Source organism: Myotis daubentonii, chromosome 15 (genome assembly GCF_963259705.1).
Source record: "Myotis daubentonii chromosome 15, mMyoDau2.1, whole genome shotgun sequence".
NCBI classification, from domain to species: domain Eukaryota; kingdom Metazoa; phylum Chordata; class Mammalia; order Chiroptera; family Vespertilionidae; genus Myotis; species Myotis daubentonii.
In genome coordinates, this window is record NC_081854.1 from 1,713,190 (window position 1) to 1,734,078 (window position 20,889).

Here is a 20,889-nt window from a genome sequence, read left to right on the forward strand (position 1 = left end):
CCTCCTGGTGCCGCTGGTGAAACCACAGGCCTCAGGACTTGTGCCAGGAGGGGTTCAGGGCACAAGGCAGGGCCCCCAGTTCCAGAAGGGCTTGTCCACACAGCAGGGGAACAGAGCTGCTGGGGCCTCCTAGCACATGCCTGTCAGCCTGGTGTGGAGGAATTAACCTGCTTGCAGCCAGGAAAATCATCCAAATTCCTTTGACCAAAATACTAGAGTTATTCAGGAACATAAGACTTTTCACAGCGTCATACATTTATTGGTCTCTCAAACAAACAAACCCCAGAAAACACGTTGCAAGGCTTACCCTTCCTGTTTCTGTTACTATCAACCCTTCAACCCTTTAGGGATGTTTTCAGGCGGCATTGGCGGTGGCGGCGGCACAGTGCGGGGCGTGGTCACTGAAAGAAAATTCCTAAATCGCCCCTTATTTGCTCGCGGAGGAAATTTCAAAGTCTAACTGACAGTCCTTCATCCGCATCTTGGGAGTGTCCGTCCTTCTTAACTGCTAGGTAGGAGAGAGAGAGAGAGAGAGAGAGAGAGAGAGAGAGAGAGAGAGAGAGAGAGAATGAGAATGAAGCTTTCAAAGCCCCCATCCCCACCCCCAGTGGCCGACCCTGCGTCCCCACCACCCTGGTGATGACGTGATGACGATGCGACCTGTCCTTGTCATGCGCCACCTTCCTGGCCACCGCTTTTATAAACCTCAAAGCGAGGTCGACCAGAGGGCCGGGTTGGTCCGTTGTCGTCACAGGGCGGAGCCAACTCAGGGACAGCGTTTGCGCAGTTGGCAGACAGAGGTGCATGAATGGAAGGCAGGGGATCGCCATACTAGCACTTTGGATGGAGGCACATCAATTATAAATAACACAGAGCAGTACCTGTACCTCAAATGGAAACTTCTTTCTCAGACATAAAAAATGCAGGTCAAGTCACTTGGACACTATGGACGGCTGTGTCGTGTAGAAATGGGCAGGCGTGAATTGGGCATTCTGAACTTTTTCCTCCTTTGGGTTTGTCCTTGTGATCCATGGGAACTCTCCCCAGCCAGGAAAGGTATTAGGTGGACTGAAGTGGACCACAAACCACACCACTGGCGGTGACCGACCGGTGTGCGGAGCCGTGCCATGCCCCAGAAAGTCATAGTCTGGACTGAACCGAGGACCTTCCTCTTTCTTTCTGTTTTTTCTTTCTCTTTCTTTCTCTCTCTTTCTTTCTTTTTATTTATTTCTTTCTTTCCTTCTTTCCTTCTTTCCTTCTTTCTTTCCTCTTTCTTTCTTTCTTTCTTTCTTTCTTTCTTTCTTTCTTTCTTTCTTTCTTTCTTTCTTTCTTTCTTTCTTTCCTCATTCTCTGGTTCATTGAGGTCTACATACACATGACCCTTCTACAAAAAACCACAAAAAAGAACAACCAACATATGTTGGCATCACTGGCTTAAAGACAAACACAGACAGATGGACAGACAGACAGACAAAGACAAACCTCTCTCTCCCTATCAGGTGAATTGGGGCCGATTTGACCAGGAAAATATAGGTTGCCCCTGTCCCATGCCCTCGTTGAAAGGGGACAGATTCTGATTTTAAAACAGCCCTCGGTCGGTGGGGTACCCCTACCTACCGCTGTTGGCACACAAGCTTGACTCCCAGGGAGAGGGAGGCTTGGTTGGGTAGGGTTAAGAACGGGTAAATTGGCCCTGGTCGGTGGGCGTCTCTGAGAGCTTCAGTCCCTTCACCTCTTAGGGTCATTTCCATTTTCCCGAAAGCAGTGTGAGTGAGGAGAAGGGAGATTCCCTCTCACAGTCCTCGGAGCATCCCTAGGCTCGCTTCTGTCTGTTTTCTCTTTGTAAATCCATTTTCTGTCTTTTTGTGTGTTTTTGTTGTTGTTGTTGTTGTTTCCTACACTCTTTCTAAGGGTGACCTGGCTTTTGATAGCAGAAACAGACTCCTCTACAGTTTCACAGCGGACCTCATGGACAGATGCTGTTGCCTCGCCCTCAGAAACCAGCAGGTGTATACGTCGTGTTCACGTAAAAACATGCAAACCCGTAGAGAACTTTTATGAGTTTCCTTGAGCCAAGCTGTCCACACTTGCCAGGAAGCAGAATCTCAAGGGGTTGGGACAATGCTCCAGAGAATGGCTGTTTTTCACTTTGTTTTATTCATTCTCTTTTAAAATTATTATTTAATATATTTTTATTGATTTCCGAGAGGAAGGAAGAGGGAGAGAGCGATAGAAACATCCACACACCCTACTGGGGATCCAGCCCCCAACCCGGGCCTGCGCCCTTGACTGAAATCAAACCCGGGACCCTTTGGTCCCCAGACCCATGCTCAACCCACTGACCAAAACCGGCCAGGGTGTCACTTTGTTTTATAAGTGACAATCCAAGGAGGAGACGTAAGTGATTTACAGGAAATCCACTGGTGAGAGATGAAGGAGGGAGGAAAGGAGGGAGGGAGGGAGGGAGGGAGGGAGGGAGGGAGGAAGGGAGGGAGGGAGGAAAGTCGGGGGGAACCTCTGGGATTGGATTAAAGGTAAAATGATAGACGCATACTTTTTATTTTATTTTATTTTATTTATTTATTTATTTATTTATTTTTTGCGGCTCTGAACATTTTGTTTGAAAAAAAAGGGGGAACCGTCCCCACAAGGGGCAAGGCCCCCGTGGGCCCGGCCTATGGTTCTCCCTGGAGGTCTGCGTCAGTCTCAGCTGCTGCCCAACCTTCTGCGGCAGCGGCCACTGCTCCTCCCCCGCGTCTTGCTGAAGCCTGTCCCCTGGCGTCCTCTGGTGCACCCCGAGCTCCGGGGAAGGGGGGACCGAAAGCCCCGGGTCCCGGGCAGCCAGGCGTCACATCAGCAGGCACCAGGCAGGCCCACTGGGTGTGTCCAGCATCCGCACGGACACCGAGTGTGCACCAGGCTGTCAGCCAGTGCTCATCCGTGTTTCACACCCTGCAGGCTGCTGCCCGACACACCCTCTGAACCTCCCAGTCTCGTGCCAGAAATGGGCAGGGAAGGAACCGCACGGGGACCCTGCTGCTCCAGGCTTCCCGCCGCTCCACCACAGGGACCCAAGTCAGCTGCTGTCATTCTTGATGACCACCTCCACCCCATGGTGCCGCCGCTGGGCGCGGAGCAGCAGGTTCTTGTTCTTGAGGTCCTCCACCTGCTGGCGAAGCACTTCGTTGTCCAGCTGCAGCTGGTCCCGCCCTTGCAGCTCCTCAGACAACCGGTGGTTGCTCTGCCGCAGCTCCTGGATGTAATCGCAGGCTTTGGAGAGAATCCCCCCTTTCCTCTGGCCTGACTTCGTGCTCTCCATGGAGCAGTCCGGAATGATCTTGGACAGCTGCACGATCCAGTTGTTGATCTTGTCCCGGCGGCGCCGCTCCACTTCATTATGCTGAGCCCTGCGTTTTTCATCCCGCGTCGTCCGGGGAGCTTCTGACTGGCTTCGGGGAGTAAGGGTGGGTCCTGGGGGCAATGGAGCGCTGGCTTCCTCCCGGCAGCACTTCCTGTGGTGACATCATCACGAAGAACTGACCGGGGCCAGGAGGGGCGGCCTGTCCCAGCAGTGCCTCCGAGCCCTGGGTGGTGACAACAGCCGCTGCACTCCCTGCCGTGGTCCCTGCCGCCCCGTCGCCCACAGCAGTGCCAGGGAAGTAAGCGTAGTGTGTCTCAGCGGCCGTCCCCTCTGTGTCAACTGCATCGTCACTGGTGAACGCACCCTGGATCACCGCCTGGGTCATGGACTGAGTAGCAGGGTAGCCACTGATGGCACCAGTCCCCTCGGTCTGGCCATCCAGCTGCCCTTCAGACACCTGATCACCCTGTACATCAATCACCTGGCCCCCATTCTCAGTTCGGAAGACGTACTTGACGTTGGGGTCAGGGAAGGTGGCAGATGACTGGATGCTGGCAATAGCCACACTGGTTGGGTCCTCCCCAGTTGCCACTGCACCTTCCTGGATCTGCACTGTCCCCTCTTCCGTCTCAGCTGTTTTCTGCTGCCCCTTCACCGCTCTGTGAGGCGGCACATCCAAGGAACGGGCCCTTCTTTGGAAGTCTTCGTATCTCCTGCCTCACTGGCCTGAGTGTTAAGTCCTGGCAGAAACCAGGAGTTTGCAGTGACTCTAGGAAACTGAACAGCCCCCATAGGAAAATTTAGGCTCCATGAAGACACAGCCAGAAACAGAACCCCATTTCTGCAGGGACAGTCGGCTTCCTCTATCCTGGTGCTGAGGAATGGGCGGCAAGTGACTGAAAAAGCAGCTCTCCTGGCAGCCTCCCTGCCTCCCGTCACTTCACTCCTGGGGCGGGACCGATCACAGGCAGCGTGGCAGGTGAGGATCGCAGCGCTGCGACCTTTCCCATCCAAGCAGAGTCTTCAGCGACCAGCCTTGGAAAGCCCGGATGCAAGGAAAGTGTTCTCCAAAAAACCGGAACTGAAAGCGAAACCGTCGGGGGGAAGCAGCGCTGCGCGAAGGTCGTGGTCCCCACGGGGAATCGCGCGGCGGCGGGACCACCCACCTGCCCCGCCCGCAGCCCCCAGCGCACCGCAGGCGCGGCGCTTGGCCCGGCGCGAAGCAGTACTTCTTTTTAAAAAGACATTGTTATTGATTGTAGAGAGGAAGGGAGAGGGAGGGAGAGAGAAACATCATCGATGAGAGAGAATTTTGGATCAGCCGCCTCCTGCACGCCCCCTCGTGGGGCTCGCTCGGCGGGCATGCGCCCTGGACCCTAATTGAACCCCGGATCCTAAGGTCCGCCTCAGGCCGACTTCGGCTCTACCCACTGACCCAAACCGGCCAGGGCCACACCTACTTCTTTTCCTTAGGTGGGCGCAGGATAGACAGTTAACAGGCAACAACACACGTGATAACAATTGCAATGAAGGAATGTATGGTCTCTGTCCTGCAGGGCGCCCAGGCACATTTGCTTGGGGGGTGGGGTGGGGGAGGGAGGCTAATGTTACAAGTTCCTCTGACATTTCAGAGGTATGTTGTGTTAGATGCAAAAGGACCACAGGTTCAGGTAAACGCTGACCTGGTCAGGGAAGACTGCGGCCTCGGACGGGACCAGCCACCACAACTGCTCTTAGTAACAGTCTCCCTTCAGACCATCCCTGCGATCGGTTGCTTTAGGCCTTTCCGTTTGCAAGACCTCCGTGCAGGCCTTCCCTGAGCTCCTCGGGTTAGCATGTGGCCCCTTTTGTCCACAGTTGTGTGGGAATAAAGGAGTCATCCTTTCTGTCAAAGAAGGGAGTTTAGGCAGCCTCCCTTTTGGCTCCAGGGACTTGGCAGCCGCAATTTTGAAATGGCAAAGGTCAACCCCTCCCTCTTATCCTCTCCACCCCCCCCCCCCGTTTTAATTTCGCTGTTTTGTTTTCCTTTTAAACAAATTCACATTTTATTTATGTTGACATAAACTGTACAAAATTGACTTTCTTCACCGAAAATGACAGCGATGTCTTCTGTATTCTTCCAAGATCAACTACAAAACACATTCCTGTAGGTTGACTAGGTTTCCCTTATAAATCAAGATGCGACAGGAGATATAACCACGGAAACAGACAGAATGAAACAGACAGATCTGCTGTCAGTATCCATGGCCTCTGTTCCTGTCTTGACCATGAAACAGACGTGCTCCCCATATTCTTGCTAAAAAGCTTATGACGATATGGGCTCAACAGAGGAATGTAAACAGCGAAACCCAGATGTGTGTGTAACGATGGCGGGTTCTTTCTTCAATGTTTCACAGTCACTTGTTGAAGATCATCGAATAAAGACAAAAATCCTCACTGAAATCCTTGTCTGGCAAGATCACGTTTCTTTCACCGTCTGGTCATTTCACTGTTGGTTACAGATTTCTCCTGGCATACTTAAAACTCCTGCTAGTCAGATGTTAGTCGTGAGCTTCATTGCACAATTTTATGGAACAGATTCCTCCCACACCTTCTCAAAATTTATTTCTTCAAAGAACTCATAACTCAATACCTAACAACTGTGACAATGAATGTGATGTCTGCAAGGACTTCACTCAAACCAGTCCACAGTGCCATCGGCAGAGATCACGCAGAAGTGCAACATGGCCACACTTCCAATGCGTGCCGCCCTCTGGAAGAACAACAGTTCAACATAAGCTCCATCCTGTAGTCTATTTCAGACGCTGATTGAAATTCATGTCCATAATAATATACTCTTTGAGAGCAGCGACGACGCGTAGTCCCCAGACAGGCCGCCTCGGCATCACCTGGGATCCTGTTACATTTGTCCATTAAAGGACTCCATTCCTGCCCCACAGAACTGATGCGGGGTGGAGCCAGGCAACGTGTGTTGGACAAGCCCCGGCTGATTCTGGTGCACAGGACGGTTGGAGAATCACGGCTGTAAACCGGTTGTAACAGTTTGGCTGCGTGACCACATAGTAATTGTGTGAGTGAATACTAGGTGTTACGCTTGAATACTGGAGTCGAGTCCTAACCACCTATATCTTTTTAATTTTGGTCAGATGACACTTTAATTGGCTAGAAATACAAAGCCTGCCTTTGGAGACTATCAGGAGCCACATGTGGAACAGAAGAGAAAGCGGAGGCACAGCACTGAGGGCCCAGGGGAAACCACAGGCCGAGCAGGTCAGCGATGGCTGAAGAATCCCTGAGGGTGGTGATATGTAAACGGCTTCATCCTGCCGAGACCCCTGAAAAGCCGCAGACACGTCTTCTCCTGGGGAAACTCCTTGGGCCCGTCCACGCTGTCATCGTGGATCTCGGTCTCCAGGTAGACATCTAGTAGCATGCACAGGCGCTGCAGCTGGTTGGTCAAGAGCTGATGGCCGGGGTGGGGCCCACACAGCTCCTTGTAACACACGTTGACTTCGCTCTCCATGGCCCGAATATTGTCATCATTGCTGTTGGTTTTCTCCCCTTTCCAGTTTAGACAGAGCTGGAAAATGGGTGGGATGGAGGAGTAGCCGGGGTTCAGCACCACAGCTGCCTGGAGTTTGGCTGTGCCCCTTTCCACGAGTGCCATGTAGTAGAGATTGGTGTCCGCAGCCAGGCCTGCCTCCACAATGTCTTTGGTGAAATGCAGCTCCACGTAATCCTCATGGGCAATCGTCACCCACTTCACCAGGCGAGAGACAACCTTGGCAGGGAAGAGGTAGTGGCAATCACTAGTAACGGGTACAATGCCGTATTCCAGGGACGCGAACTGTTTGTGGAGGGCCAGGCGGGACTGCACTCTGGCCTTTAGCAGTTTCATGGTGGTCTCCATGTGGCTGGAGCTCAGCGAGTGGTCAGCGATCACCGTGGGCTGGGGCTGCTCTTTAGGGAAATGGAGGCCACCCAGCTTCTGTACCCACAAGTAGGGGTGTCCTAAATCCAGGACGTAGTCTCTCAAAGTCAGGATGCCCACTTTATCAAACTGGTACTGATTGGCTGGATTTGGCGTTTTCTTTCCATGATCCCCAGGATACAGACAGCTCAGGACTGAGTCAGGAGACAGCAAGTCACTTGCACTGATGGGGGTGATCAGCTCCGTGGCAGTTGTCACTTTGCCTTTGACTGTCATGATATTGAGGTTCATGAGATAGTAAAAGGTCAGGTGAAGCACGCTGTCATCTTGGCATTGCAGGTCCAGCATGACAGACAGCGGGTGCCTCTTCAGCATCTCCTTGCGTTTGTCATCCAACTGGACTCCCAGTGTGGGTCGCCAGTGTTTCGTGGTCTGCTCTTCCTCAGCATCCGAGTCGCTCTGGTCATCTTGGGATTCCTCCTGAGGTTTAAACAGGGCCTTGGCTTCGTCCACACTGCCTTCGATCGCCACAGACAGTGTTTTATCACAGGCCTGCCCATACGCAGTGGCCTGGACAAAGAGGACATAGAGGGGAGGCGGCAGGTGTCTGGCCGTCTCATACTGTTTGTGAGCCTGGTCGAAAGGCATGAACAGGTACTCTTGCACCGGGAGGGAAGCCTGCATGATGCTGTTCAGGAGAGGCTGGAGGCTGCTCAGGGATTCCTTCTTCACTGCAATCTCCTTAAGGATCTTCTCCTTGTTGGAGAGGGACTCTCGGTACTTCTCCGCCAACCTTTTCCGCTGCTCCAGCTCCCAATCCAGACGTGCAAGGGTTTGCTGGTGAGGGTCTCCCATGGTGATGTCAGCCTTGCTGACATCTGGAGGAGCCTCTTGATAAAACTCCTCTACACTGACCAGATCAATTTCTTCATGCTTTGACTTGAACTCCGGACATGTAGTGACCTCCTTCTGCAGGTGCATCAGCTCATACAACAGGTTCTGGAGCTGCAGCTGACAGGCGTCTACTTTCTGCTGGGCCTCATGGGTCTGATCTCGTCCTTTCTTCACCCTGATGTGGGCTAATCCGTTAAGCTTCTTTAGAGTCATGAAATGAACACAGCCCAGGATGTCAACTTCAATGTCAACTGCCGCATCCTTGCTTCCCCTGCTCTTCAGGTCCTGGATCTCGGCCATGAGTCGCTGCAACTCCTGGCACGTGTACTTGTACAGCTCATAGTCTCTTCCGGGGTCCCCCAGGTCCACCTCAGCCTCCTCACTGTAGTATTTGCCTTCCTGCTCGGGGTCAGAACGATTCCGTTTCCCTTCCGCTGGAGCTCCATCACTTGGAATCTCCTTGGGCTTCCGCTTCTTGCTCGACTCTGATGACATGGTTGTTTGGTGAGGTCATGAAGAAACAGTAGAGACCTCAGGGATGGCTGCGGCCTCGACCTGGGAAGGCCCCCATGGGCGAAGGTGATGCAGGTGAAAGGGAGCGGAGCCTTGGGGGGCACAGTGTGATCTTCAATTCAATGACGGTGGGTGTTGGGGTCCAACCCCAACAGGTCCAGGGGTCCCCAAAGGTGTGGATGGAGTCTGCAAAGAAGGAATGACACGGAGACAGCGTTCAGTTGATCAGCAGCCTAGCCAGGATCTCTAGCCAAGTTCTCCAGCCAGGTTCTGTGTTTTATTGTCTTGTTACATCTGTATTTATACCAGTTGATTTTAATCCTGTCAATTTTTATTCCAAAGGTTAGGGCGTTTCTTATCTCCATTCCAGGGAGTAAAGATTATGTAGCTTAAGCATGATTGTTCGTAGTTAAAGTGATTAATTACCCGCCTGGCACTTAGTTCAGGGGTTTTATTCCCTCCCTAACTTCAGGGGAAAATCCCTACCTGGAGAAACAACCTTTCTCGGAGAGGTGACCTTGGTTAAAACACATAGGGCCAAGAAGGGGAGCAAATATATTAAGAACACTATGCCATATATGCCAGTCCCATGAAACATATGCTGTGCAGATGTTTCTTCCCTGCAGCGACTGTGTCAAGCAGCAAGGATGGACCGGCTTCTGGCTGGCGGGCACCTGAGGATCAAGCGATGCTCTCTTCAATTCCTGTTAGAAACGGCCGACTGCTCCCAGGAGCATCTGATGTCCCTCATGGACCTTCTGTGAACCCCGTTATTCCTTGCTTCACGAAGGGACTCTATCTCAGCGCTTCAGGTGGCAGCCCGCGCACCATGGAGAAGCAGAAGGAAGGCCCACCTATCTCTTTTTTTTTTTTTTAAATATATTTTATTGATTTTTTACAGAGAGGAAGGGAGAGAGATAGAGAGCTAGAAACATCGATGAGAGAGAAACATCGATCAGCTGCCTCCTGCACATCCCCTACTGGGGATGTGCCTGCAACCCAGGTACGTGCCCTTGACCGGAATCGAACCTGGGACCTTTCAGTCCACAGGCCGATGCTCTATCCACTGAGCCAAACCGGTTTGGGCCCACCTATCTCTTTTTAAGTGTCTCTCTCCCCTCCCACTCTGGAGTCAGCTGGTTTACCAACAAAGCCCTGTGCTGCAGTAGGAGAGAATTAAACATCCAGAGGCCAGAGGTCTGAGCCAATCAGAAGTCAGGCCAGAGCCGCTCGCCCATTCTGGCGGTGTAATTGGTGGGTTCCCAGTGGAAGAGCGTCCGAGGCTCCGCCCCAGTCTGCCAGCACCAACCAATCGTCGCCCTGCGCTCCAAGGAGCAAAACCGCTTAGGTGTCGCTCTTCTCTCTCTCTCTCCTTCTCTCTCTCTCTCTCTCTCTCTCTCTCTCTCTCTCTCTCTCTCTCTCGCCCTCCAAGTGTGGGGGGGGGGGCTGTGGCGATGGCGGTGGGGACTCTGGATGCCAGCAGGGCCCTTCCCGTGGATCGCCCCAGATGCGGAGGGCGGCTGGTGGCGCCCGGGATTGCGGTGGGGTTCACCCCCTCACAGCTCCTGGTAGGCAACTAGCAGCCGACTTAGAACCGGTGCGGACCAGGGGAATCCGACTGTTTAGTTAACACAAAGCATCGCGAAGGCCCACGGCGGGTGTTGGCGCGATGTGGTTTCTGCCAAGGGCTCTGAATGTCAAAGTGAAGACATTCCATGAAGCGCGGGTAAAGGCGGGAGTAGCTAGGACTCTTAAGGTGGCCAAATGCCTCGTCATCTAATGAGTGACGCGCATGAGTGGATGAAGGAGATTCCCACTGTCCCTACCTCCTATCCAGCCAAACCACAGCCAAGGGCACGGGCTTGGCGGGATCAGCAGGGAAAGAAGACGCGGTTGAGCGTGACTCTAGTCTGGCAGGTGAAGAGACAGGAGAGGTGCAGAATAAGTGGGAGGCCCCCGGCGCCCCTTCCCTGAGTCCCCACGAGGGGCGGGGAGGGGGGCACGCCGGCCTTGCGGGTCGCCGGTGAAATACCACTACTCTGATCGTTTTTTCACTGACCCGGTGAGGTGGGGGGTGGGGGGTGGGGGCGAGCCCGGAGGGGCCCTCGCTGACCGGGCGCGACCCGCTCCCTGGACAGTGCCAGGTGGGGAGTGTGACTGGGCGGTACACCTGTCACACAGGAACGCAGATGTCCTAAGGCGAGCTCAGGGAGGACAGAAACCTCCCGCGGAGCAGAAGGGCAAAAGCTCGCTTGATCTTGATTTTCAGGACGAATACGGACCGTGAAAGCCGGGCCTCACGATCCTGCCGACCTTTTGGGTTTGAAGCAGAAGGTGTCAGAAAAGTGACCACAGGGATAGCTGGCTGGTGGCGGCCAAGCGTTCCTAACGACGTCGCTTTTTGATCCTTCCATGTCAGCTCTTCCTATCATTGTGAAGCAGAATTCACCAAGCCTTGGATGGTTCGCCCACTAATAGGGAACGTGAGCTGGGTTTAGGCCGTGGTGAGACAGGTTAGCTCTACCCTCCTGATGATGTGTTGTTGCCATGGTAATCCTGCTCAGTCCGAGGGGAACCTCAGGTTCAGTTGGTGTATGTGCTTGGCTGAGGAGCCCATGGGGCGAAGCTACCATCTGTGGGATTATGCCTGAGCCTCTAAGTCAGAATCCCGCCCAGGCGGTACCATAGGGCAGCCGCCTCGGTTGGCATAGGATAGCCGGCCCCACCCCACTCCCGGTTGTCCCCCCTGGAGGGCCATCTCGCCCCCTTCCCCCGCACCGCCCCCCCCCCCCGCCCCCCGCGTTCCCGGGGCCAGGCCAGCACTCCCCTCCCCGCCTGCCCCTCACTGTTTTAATAACACAAAATGCAAGTACAAAACTTTATACAAATATACTTTTTACTACGTGGAAGTGCAATAATACATTTGTGTGGCTTTTTAAAATCTATCTTCATTGATTTCAGAGAGGAAGGGAGAGGGAGAGGGAGAGAGAGAGAGAGAGAGAGAGAATTGTTTTTCCACTTGTTTATTCATGCGTCCCTAGCTTTTTAAAAAATATACAACAGTAGCAATGAGGGAATTTGTGGTCTCTACCCTGGGACCCTGGACTGTGCCCCGAGGGCACTGGAAAAAAGGAAAGTGAAGTTGGTCAATGATTTCAAAGTGGTTTCAAACACTTTCATATAGTTTCCAGCCTTTTAGAAGTGAATCCCAGGTGGTGTCAAATACTGTTCTACAGTGTATTGCTCTGCAGCAGTGATTCCCAAGTGTTGTCAAACACGGCTCTACACTGATTCCTGATGTATTTTTTAAAAAATATATTTCTTTACTGATTTTAGAGAGGAAGGGAGAGGTAGAGAGACTGAAACACCCATGATGAGAGAGGATCATGGATCGGCTGCCTCTTTCACGCCCCCTACTGGGGATGGAGCCTGCAGCCCGGGAATGTGTCCTTGGCCAGAATGGAACCCGAGACCCTTCAGTCCTCAGGCTGATGCTCCATCCCCTGAGCCACACCGGCTAGTGCTTGATGTGCTTTTTAAAATATATATTTTTATTGATTTCAGAGAGGAAGGGAGAGGGAGAGACCCGTTAGTTTCCTTCTTGGTCAGAAGGGACCTGGGACCCCTTGGGCGCCTCCTTGACATGTGTCCTTTGGTGGCGTTTAAATGTCCCCTGATGGCGGAAGGCCAGATGGCAATGGGGACAGGGGTAGGGTCTCAGGCCCGAGTGGGTGCGCCTGTGCACGTTGAGGTTGTCGCGGTGGCCAAACCTTTTCTGGCAGACGTTGCACTGGTAAGGCTTCTCCTGGGTGTGGACACGCTGGTGGCCACACAGCGAGGACGCGTTGGTGAACCTCTTCTCACAGACTGTACAGCAGAACGGCTTCTCGCCCGTGTGGATCCGCTGGTGGACACGGAGGTCCGAGGCCTGAATGAACCCCTTGGGACACACAAGGCACTGGAAGGGTCTCTCTCCTGTGTGTGTCCTCAGGTGAAGGTCTAACTGTGATCTGTAGGTGAACCTCTTGCTGCAGTCTTCACACTCGTAGGGTAGCTTCCTCCTGGATTCCTTGCCAACAGGGTGACCAGTGGGCTCCACGGTGCTTGACGCACCCACTGAATGGCACCTGTGCCGTCTGGTGACTTCTCCTCTGTCCAACGACATGGCTCCTTCTTGAGGCTCCTCTTGGGTGGTGGGAGGGTTGCCCCTTTTTCTCTTGGGGGCGCCTCCTGCATTCCCAGAATCTCTTCTCTTTGGATGCTGACTCAAATCCAGTGTCTCCGGAACATGGGTGGGAGGTATGTCATCGGCATCCACAGGCTCCAGGTCAATTCCTTCCTGCGGGTTCTGCTCCCCCTCTGTCTTCCCCGAATCTCCTGAAAGAAAGCATTCAACACACAACATTAATCAAAGAGCACTTTCAACTCAGCTCATGGACTGAGCATCCACCCAGGAACCAAGAGGTCGCCACCTCCACTCCCTGTCAGGGCACATGCCCGGGTTGTGGGGCTTGATGCCCAGTGGGTGCCACACAGGAGGCAGCCAATCGATGATTTCCTCTCCCCTCCACTCTAATAGTCAATATAAATATATATGTATATATAAATATATATAATATTATAAATATATATGTATTAAAAAGAGCACGTTTAACACTACCAAACGCCTTTGAAGCAAAGCCGATGTTGGTTGAAAAACATTTCCATCAACCAAAAACCCGAGAATTTAGACCTTTGGGCACCAGGGAGTCTGTGATGGAGGAGGCTTGGCATTGAGAGACAACCGTCCCCAATAGATGACCACGCTGGATGCCCAGGTGGGGACCCAGCAGAGGGGGCATCAATAATGAAGCACAGTAATCTCTGTTCTGTGACACTGCTGTTTGAAATGCTCTGATATTTTCAGAGAGTCCCTTGTTCTGTAAGTCAACTCTGCCATGTTCAGAAGGTCTGTTATTCTGTAAATTAACTTTGTTTTTTAGCTTAAAAAGTAGAAAAGATAAACTTAACTGTCTGACCTGGCAAACTAGCGATGGAACCTGAGGGGCTGAGAAGCTGACACTGATCATATTCCCATGCGAGGTGTTTGTTAGATATGATATGTACTCAAGGTAACAAGGTGTCTGCAAAAATAACTTACACAAAGACCTGGAAGGATATAAAAAAAAAAAAAGGAATACTCTTTCCTTTGTTTTCTCCAAATTTGACAGAGATATTCTGCTCTGAGCCTGCATGCAATAAAGACTCCTAACCAATTGGCTCATTAAGGGGTCTTGTATCTAGCTCGCTGATTTATGACACAATAATCATTACTCTACAAGGCCAGTTTCCATACTCACCGGGACTGCTGGGAAGCGGAGGGTCTAGAGACGTGAGTACTGCTGCCTCTTCTCTGTCTTCCATCATATCCTTCTCTAAATTCACCAAATTCTCCATGGGTCTCACACCCTCCAGATCAATTTTCGTGGGAATCGTCTTTGGCAGGAAGACTCTCTGCCCCTGACAGTGGGTAACCAAGGGGCATTAAATGTGTCTGATACCAGGGGTGGGAAGCTCTGTCCCTCTTTCCCGCGTCCTGTCCACCTCCCTGACTTGAGACGCCAGCTTACCTAACAGCACAGTTTAGTGGCTCTGCCTAGACTTCCTTGAGGCCAATCCCATCACCTATACTCCCAAGTCTGTCCTTATGTGCACCCACCACACCTTAAGTCAAGCCCACACATTACACTCCTTACTCTTTTTGTTGTTGTTGTTAATTCTCACCCCAGGATATTTTTCCATTGAGTTTGCGATAGCAAGGAATGGTGGTATAGAGAAAGTAGAGCAAGAGAGAGAGAGAGAGAGAGAGAGAGAGAGAGAGAGAGAGAAGGAGAGACAGACAGAGACATAAATATGAGAGACACATTGACTGGTTGACTCCTGCAATCACCCCAACTGGGCAGGGAATGGAACTTGCAACTCAAGAATGTGCCCTTGACTGGGAATCAAACCCACAGTCCTACAGTCCTGGGTCTGATGCTCCAACCGCTAATCAACACAGGCCAAGGCAACAGAGCTTAGTCTTCATTCTCTAAGCTACCTCTCCTGGTCATCTCAACTGCTCGCTGCCTCCAACGGTGGAGGCAAAGCAATTCTGGCCACCACTCTCCCCACTCTTGATAATGCCTTGAAGAAAATTAGATTTTTATTGGCCTGTGGACCACATTCGTTCAGAAATGCCCCTGGGCGTAATGCAACCGCTGGATGCATTCATGGGTCCCTTTCTATCCTGTGTCAAATGTCCCAAATGCTGTAGCAGCTATGGTCACCGAGTCCCCTTGTACCGGCTCCCACCTGTCCCCACAGATCAGGGCATCACACACTCACCTGTCCTCACACCACGTCACTGGTTCCTGGCTGGTTCCCCCGCTCTCCATTGACCTCCAGGCTGTTCCCAGGTTGTATCCCCGTCTGACTGATGGGGGATGGGGACTTCATGGACAATTCCAGCACATGGTCTGTGTCACCGACTTCCTCATCGGACATCTGAACATCGGAATTCTCCATAAGATACTTCTGCTCTTGCAAGGTGATGACCGTCTGTGGGGAGAAAATTAAACAAGATAAGACCCAGGACATATCATACTCCTTGTGTGTGTCCTACTCAACACTCACACTTTCAGTGGAACAACACATGGATGTTTCCCTCTCTCTCCCTTGCTCATTCTCTCTCTAAAAAAGGAATTGTTTGAATCAATCAATCAAATAGCAACCTCCCAAATGGTGGCAACCAAACGTGTCTCCCAACATTGGCAGAGGCTCCCTGGAGAAAAGGAGCCATCCCTGCACCTGGTCTGTGCCTCAGTTTCCCCACCCGTAAGGCAGAACCGACACGTCTACCCCCTGAGGTTATTCTGAGGCCATTGGGAAAGTGAGTCCCAGGACGGAGATCAAATGTCCGAAGATGTCGATCTCAGGAATGCTAATGTGGCCTGGCCGCCATGGCTCAGTGATTGAGCATCAACCTCTGGACCAGGATGTCATGATTTGATTCCGGGTCAGGGCACACCTCTGGATTGTGGGCTTGATCGTCAATGCTGGGGCATGCAGGAGTGGCCAATCAATGATTCTCTCTCATCATTGATGTTTCTCTCTCTCTCTCTCTCTCTCTCTCTCTCTCTTTCCCTCCCTCCCTCCCTCTCTTAAATCAACACAAATATATTTAAAAAATAAAACACAGAAAATTAAAGAATCCCGCTGTGTACATTTACTAGCCTCCCTTCCCCCCTGCCCATCATGAGGGTCCCACTCACCCATTTCCTGGGTTTCTCCTTATTTCTCAGCAAGACCTTCAGTTCCTCCAAGCTCTGCACGCACCTCTCCTTCACCAAGACCTGCAGCTCCAGGGGCATGCAGGTCATGAACTTCTCCAGCAGAAGCTTATCCAAGATCTGCTTCTTGGTGAGCACATCGGGCCTCAGCCAGCGATGGAGGAGCGCAGACATTGTGTGCACGCTCTGGAGGGGGTCCGCGTCCTCTGGGTGTTGGAAGGCTCTGAAGAGCATGTGCCCCCTCTCAGAGTCCCAGTGCTGTCCTTCAGTGAGGTTTCTGTGGGGCGGTCTGGCCGATAGCAGCTCCCAGCCCAGGCTGTCCTGGGGATGCCCATGACCATTGGAAAATGTCTGGTCTGCAGCCATATTCACTGGAAACATCAGCTCCTGATGGAGAGCAACAGAAGGGCCTGACTTGGTATCAGGTCCACAGTTCTGGGGGGAAGAGAGGACAGACACAGGACAGAAGATTCAAGGAGAAAAAATGGGGAGTGGGTTCCCCCCATGGCTCTCATCTGCACTGTCACAGGGTCTCAGGGGTCCCCCCTCCATACTCACTGGCAGCCTAAGCGTAGCTCCCTCTTTTTCCACCTGCAGGAAGAAAACATCCCGTGAGAGACCAGGGAGGAGGCAGAGCCATGAGGCCCTAAAGGAAGCCCTAGTCCTGGGCCCCAGAGAAGTTTCCAGAACCCTGTGTATAGACCCGGGGCAGGATGTAAGTCTTTCTCGGTCCGTCCTGCAGCTGCCTGACCTGCCTTGGCATTTAGTCTCCTCAGACTCGAGAAGAAATCTGCCACGGTTCTGAGGACCTGCCTCCATCCTGCCCTCCCTACACTGTGTTGGGCAGGAATTCCGGTCACGGCTGGGAAAACGAGTTATGGTTTCTTGTCAATACTTGTTTGGGGACTTGATGGATCAACCACTTTCTCTGTAAAACTCCTACACTGTGCACGAGAGTAAGGAACGCATCCTGTGAAGTAATAAAAGGTCACAATGCATCGGGAAAACATTCCCTTCCTTCTATCCAGGGGGCGTGTGGAGTCACTAATTGAGTTGGAGGCCGGTGGTCCCTTCACTCCTATCCAGGGAGAGTTGCCAACAGGTACCCCTCGGCGTCCCTTGAGAAGAAACACTTAGGTGCCATTCCCACCTTTGTGTTTCTACATCGACTGCTTCATCCTGATTTCCTGACCCTCCAATGAAATTGCTTCCCTTATCTCACCCGTCTCTGCTCAGGAATGTACAGGTGGCCCATGGGGCAGTGACTCGCCCTAAATTCCAAGATCTGTGAGATCCCTGTAACCTCATTAAATCCTCTCCTTTTATTATTTCTTTCAAAGGGGAGGTGGGAGAGTTGGCATCTGGAATAACTTTCCCGGCTGTGACAGCCCATGTGTGGCACCGCATTGGGAAGCACTGGGGGACACGGTAGGAGTGCCCAACCAGTGAAAGGGAGCCATCATGTAAGTTGGGTGGTTTGAGGTATGTAAGGATTGAAAAAATCTTTCTGGAGAACAAGTACATTCTCACCAACATGGGTGGGGTTGTCTCTTCTCCACACTTTCGACAACAGGCGTCTCTCCGTTCAGTCCATCTGTCCTTCTGAGCCTTTCACTCTCTCCCTTGTCCCATGTGTGATCTCCTGTCATCCTGTCGGTGACGCTCAGCCTGACTCCCCCTGACACCCCATCCTGCTCTCCGTCTCCAGGTGCAGGGAGTGCAGCCAATGCATTTTCCACCAGGTTTGGAACAACTCACTTTCCCACCAGGAACATATGAGACAGAACGAGTCCACATTCGTGTGAACAATTGGTTTTGTCTGACTCGGTCATTCTCAATGCTGGGAGGTGGGCAGCAATGTCACATGAGGGCTGAATTCAATTTCTCTTCTGACTACAACTGTTGGGCAATTTTCGTTAAGTGTCCGGGCCATGTAACCATCCTCAGAGGACGATGGATTGGACACAGTGTTCATGAGTAGGTGGGACTCTAGTAAGGTGCCAGTATCTGCAATTATTGGGACACTGTTGCTATGAATGGATCTGAGAAAGTGTCTGGTCTTTGCCCCTGGCTCCTGGCACTGAGCTCCTAAAACCCTGGGCATATCGTGAGTGACAAGTGTCTTTGGGACGCTGATGAGATGGCTCTTGGCTGAGGGTCTTGGAGAGAGTCAGGGTGGGGGCTGGTCCCCAGAAAGACCAAGCTGATCAGAGGGTCGGAACCTTCAGGCCCTAGAAGGAGGCAAGAGCAGGAGGAGCCTGAAATGTATCTCTCCAGCCAGAGTCCTGTGTGCACGGACCCCTGGGCCAGCGGGACAATGACGGCAACAATGAGCCCTGATACTGTCAGACGGGGAACCCAGAGAATGAGACCGAAACTCCTACACAAACGCAGTAACAGGCATCACATCCACAAAAGCAAAGAAACAACAAGCACCCAAAAGAGAGGTTCTGAGGGCCTGACCCCGACCTGAGCCTCGGATGACGAGGGGCCTGGAGATGTGATTCATTCGAACAAGTGACAAGGCCTGTGTGTCCCTGTGAGCGCAGGTCCTGGTGGGACAGGGAGCACTGAGGGACACGGTCAGAGGAGCAGAGAGGTGACCCGGCCGAGGAGTGACCACGTCAAAGCCCACGATGCACTGAGCGCCACCTGGGCACAGGCCCCGACCACACTCCGTCCTCACAGCCTCTCCCGTCCCCCCTGCAAAGAGCACAAAACACACAGGAATCCCCAGAATCCTTGGTGCTTCCGTTTATTTCCTCTGAGAAAATAATTAATTAAAGGGTCTCCTTTAATTACCCGTCACCCGTCACCCGTCACGGCAAGAATGAAAACACCAGGTCAATCCAGTCTCATTTCAATACAAAGCAGGAAGTGGCAGCTCAGAGCCCCAGGGAGGAAAGGCAGGGATGGGGAGGGCCCAGCCCAACTCTGCTGACAGGAAAGTGTGGGGAGCAGAGCAGGCCAGCCCCCCAATCAGAGGTTCTTGAGTCAGGAAGGGGGAGCGTGAACATCTTCCATCACTCAGTCCCCACAAGGCAGCGGCCTCACGCTGTGGAGGACAAGCATCATGAACACATTCAGGTCAGTGGCTGTCACTGGTGACATTCTCAGAGTCCACTTCATGCTCACAGTGTCCCACAGACTCCCACCCCCCAGTCCTCCCCTCTGCCCACCCCTCCCCACGGCAGGGTCTCACCTTTAGAAGCCGAGAGAGACACATCAGAGCCCTGGCTGCTGTCACTTCCTGGGGGGCGGGGAGACACACCAGGAGAGGTTCAGAGCCCCAGGGCAGGAGACTAAGGAGGAACTATGGGGGGGGGGGGGTGGGGGTGGAGGGGTCCCCTATGGCTCCCATCTGCACTGTCCCAGGAACTCAGGGGTCCCCCCTCCATACTCACTGGCAGCCTGAGCGTAGCTCCCTCCTTTCCCACCTGCGGGAAGAAAACATCCCGTGAGAGACCAGGGAGGAGGCAGGGCCATGAGGTCCTAAGGGAAGGCCTAGTCCTGGGCCCCAGAGAAGTTTCCAGAACCCTGTGTACAGACCCAGGGCAGGACCAGGAAACCTGAGGGAAGTGCATGTGTGAGGACTGGACCCACCGCCCTCCTGGAGGTCTGTGCTCAGCAGGGACCTGCCCTCTGACCTGGGGCTGCTGGGCACGGGGTCCCCACCACCAGCATCATCAGGTGATAAGTGGGTCCCTCATTATCCCACTGGCCTCACTACAGAGTAAGTGTGAGCACAGAGCCCCACACTGGCCATCACACGTGTGGGGATGGGGTTTCCCATGAAGGAGGTGGGACACACGTCTACCTGGGCCTGAACCCCCAGTGGGACAGACACTCAGACCCCACCCCTGCCCACCTGAGCGCCTCCTCCCCCACATCACAGCTCCAGCCACAGCTCCCAGCAGAACCAGGCCTCCGGCGATGCCCATGATTATGATGATGAAGGGCTGAGAAGGCGGCTCTGGGGAGAGAAGGGAAGGGAAGGTGAGGGACTGACCCCAGGCCTCAGCCCGGACCCCACTGAGGTCCCCCAGGGCCCCTGCTGCCCCGAGAAGAGGCTCTGTGCCCACGTATCCTCCTCACCCCATCTCAGGGTCAGGGGCGCGGGCAGCCCCTCGTGCTGCACATGGCACGTGTATCTCTGCTCCTCTCCAGGGGGCACCCCCACGGCCGCCCACTTCTGGAAGGTGCCGTCCCCCGCAGGCCTGGTCTCCACCAGCTCCATGTCCTGGGTCTGGTCCTCCCCGTCACGCTGCCAGGTCAGGCTGATGTCCGCAGGGTAGAAGCCCAGCGCCCAGCACCTCAGGGTGACCTCACGGGCAGAGACGGGGTGGTGGGTCACGTGTGCCTTTGGAGGGTCTGAGGGGAGGGGAAAGTGCAGGAACTTTGCATCCGCCATGGGACACTCCAGCAGCGCCCATGTGACCATCCTGAGAGTGGACAGCCACCTGGGTGGGGGAGGGAGCACAGAGCCCACACACCAGCCTGGACAGAGGCACCTGGAAGGCCCTCCTAGTCTTTAGAAAGTTCTAGAATCAGAGAGACACAGCCCAGGGCAGGAGGCTACGTGACTCAGAAAAGCTGGGGTGAGGCCTCAGACACAGTGGGTGTGGGCAGCGCACAAGGCCTGAGGGAGAAGGTCCCCGAGGTTCCCACAGCCCCTGCAGGGCCCATGGGAACCGCTGATGGGCTATTTCAGGGGTGACTCCCTGCACCCCAGGAGAGCCTGCACCCCTACTGTCCCTGAGAGGAGGGGGTCCCTCTGGTACCTGACCTGACATCCAGGGAGCTCCCTCCCTGACCCCAAGGAGGGGTGTCTGACACTGACCCCCTGTCCTGTCTCCTTGTAGGAGCCCCAGCCCCGGGGA

At 53.4% G+C, this 20,889-nt stretch overlaps 4 protein-coding genes across 11 annotated transcripts in view; 1 reads left to right on the forward strand and 3 right to left on the reverse strand.

Moving 5' to 3' along the window:
- Positions 1–20,889, forward strand: part of LOC132216037 (popy Class I histocompatibility antigen, A-1 alpha chain-like) — a 296,300-nt gene that overhangs the window by 42,423 nt on the left and 232,988 nt on the right. The window lies entirely within an intron of this gene.
- The window catches only part of LOC132216034 (saoe class I histocompatibility antigen, A alpha chain-like), a 51,640-nt gene that overhangs the window by 29,627 nt on the left and 1,124 nt on the right, over positions 1–20,889 (reverse strand). Inside the window, exons 4-8 of one of the 7 annotated variants that reach the window (XM_059665056.1) lie at positions 20,105–20,380; positions 19,878–19,982; positions 19,414–19,446; positions 19,212–19,259; positions 18,740–19,064 (exon numbers count right to left, since the gene is read on the reverse strand). In XM_059665056.1, coding sequence (XP_059521039.1) covers positions 19,060–19,064; positions 19,212–19,259; positions 19,414–19,446; positions 19,878–19,982; positions 20,105–20,380 — 467 coding nt within the window. In that variant the 3' untranslated portion in view covers positions 18,740–19,059. Of the gene's footprint in view, positions 1–18,739; positions 19,065–19,211; positions 19,260–19,413; positions 19,447–19,877; positions 19,983–20,104; positions 20,381–20,889 lie in introns of those variants that run through there. The other 6 variants (XM_059665057.1, XM_059665061.1, XM_059665058.1 and 3 more) reach the window with 6 other exon arrangements.
- On the reverse strand, positions 2,598–4,079 carry LOC132216063 (upstream stimulatory factor 1-like; the record flags this gene model as incomplete). Its single annotated transcript, XM_059665112.1, is given in 2 exon segments — positions 2,598–3,445; positions 3,447–4,079. Coding segments are annotated over 2 exon segments (1,002 nt in total), but the record flags the coding sequence as incomplete, so codon positions are not given.
- On the reverse strand, positions 6,523–8,812 carry LOC132216020 (THO complex subunit 5 homolog). Its single transcript, XM_059664991.1, has one exon. It carries the CDS (start codon positions 8,679–8,681, stop codon positions 6,633–6,635), a length of 2,049 nt encoding a protein of 682 aa, XP_059520974.1. The 5' UTR covers positions 8,682–8,812; the 3' UTR covers positions 6,523–6,632.

What these genes read in the sequence shown, in the direction of transcription:
- LOC132216020 (XM_059664991.1), bottom strand. Translation starts at nt 8,681, where the DNA reads ATGTCATCAGAGTCGAGCAAGAAGCGGAAGCCCAAGGAGATTCCAAGT.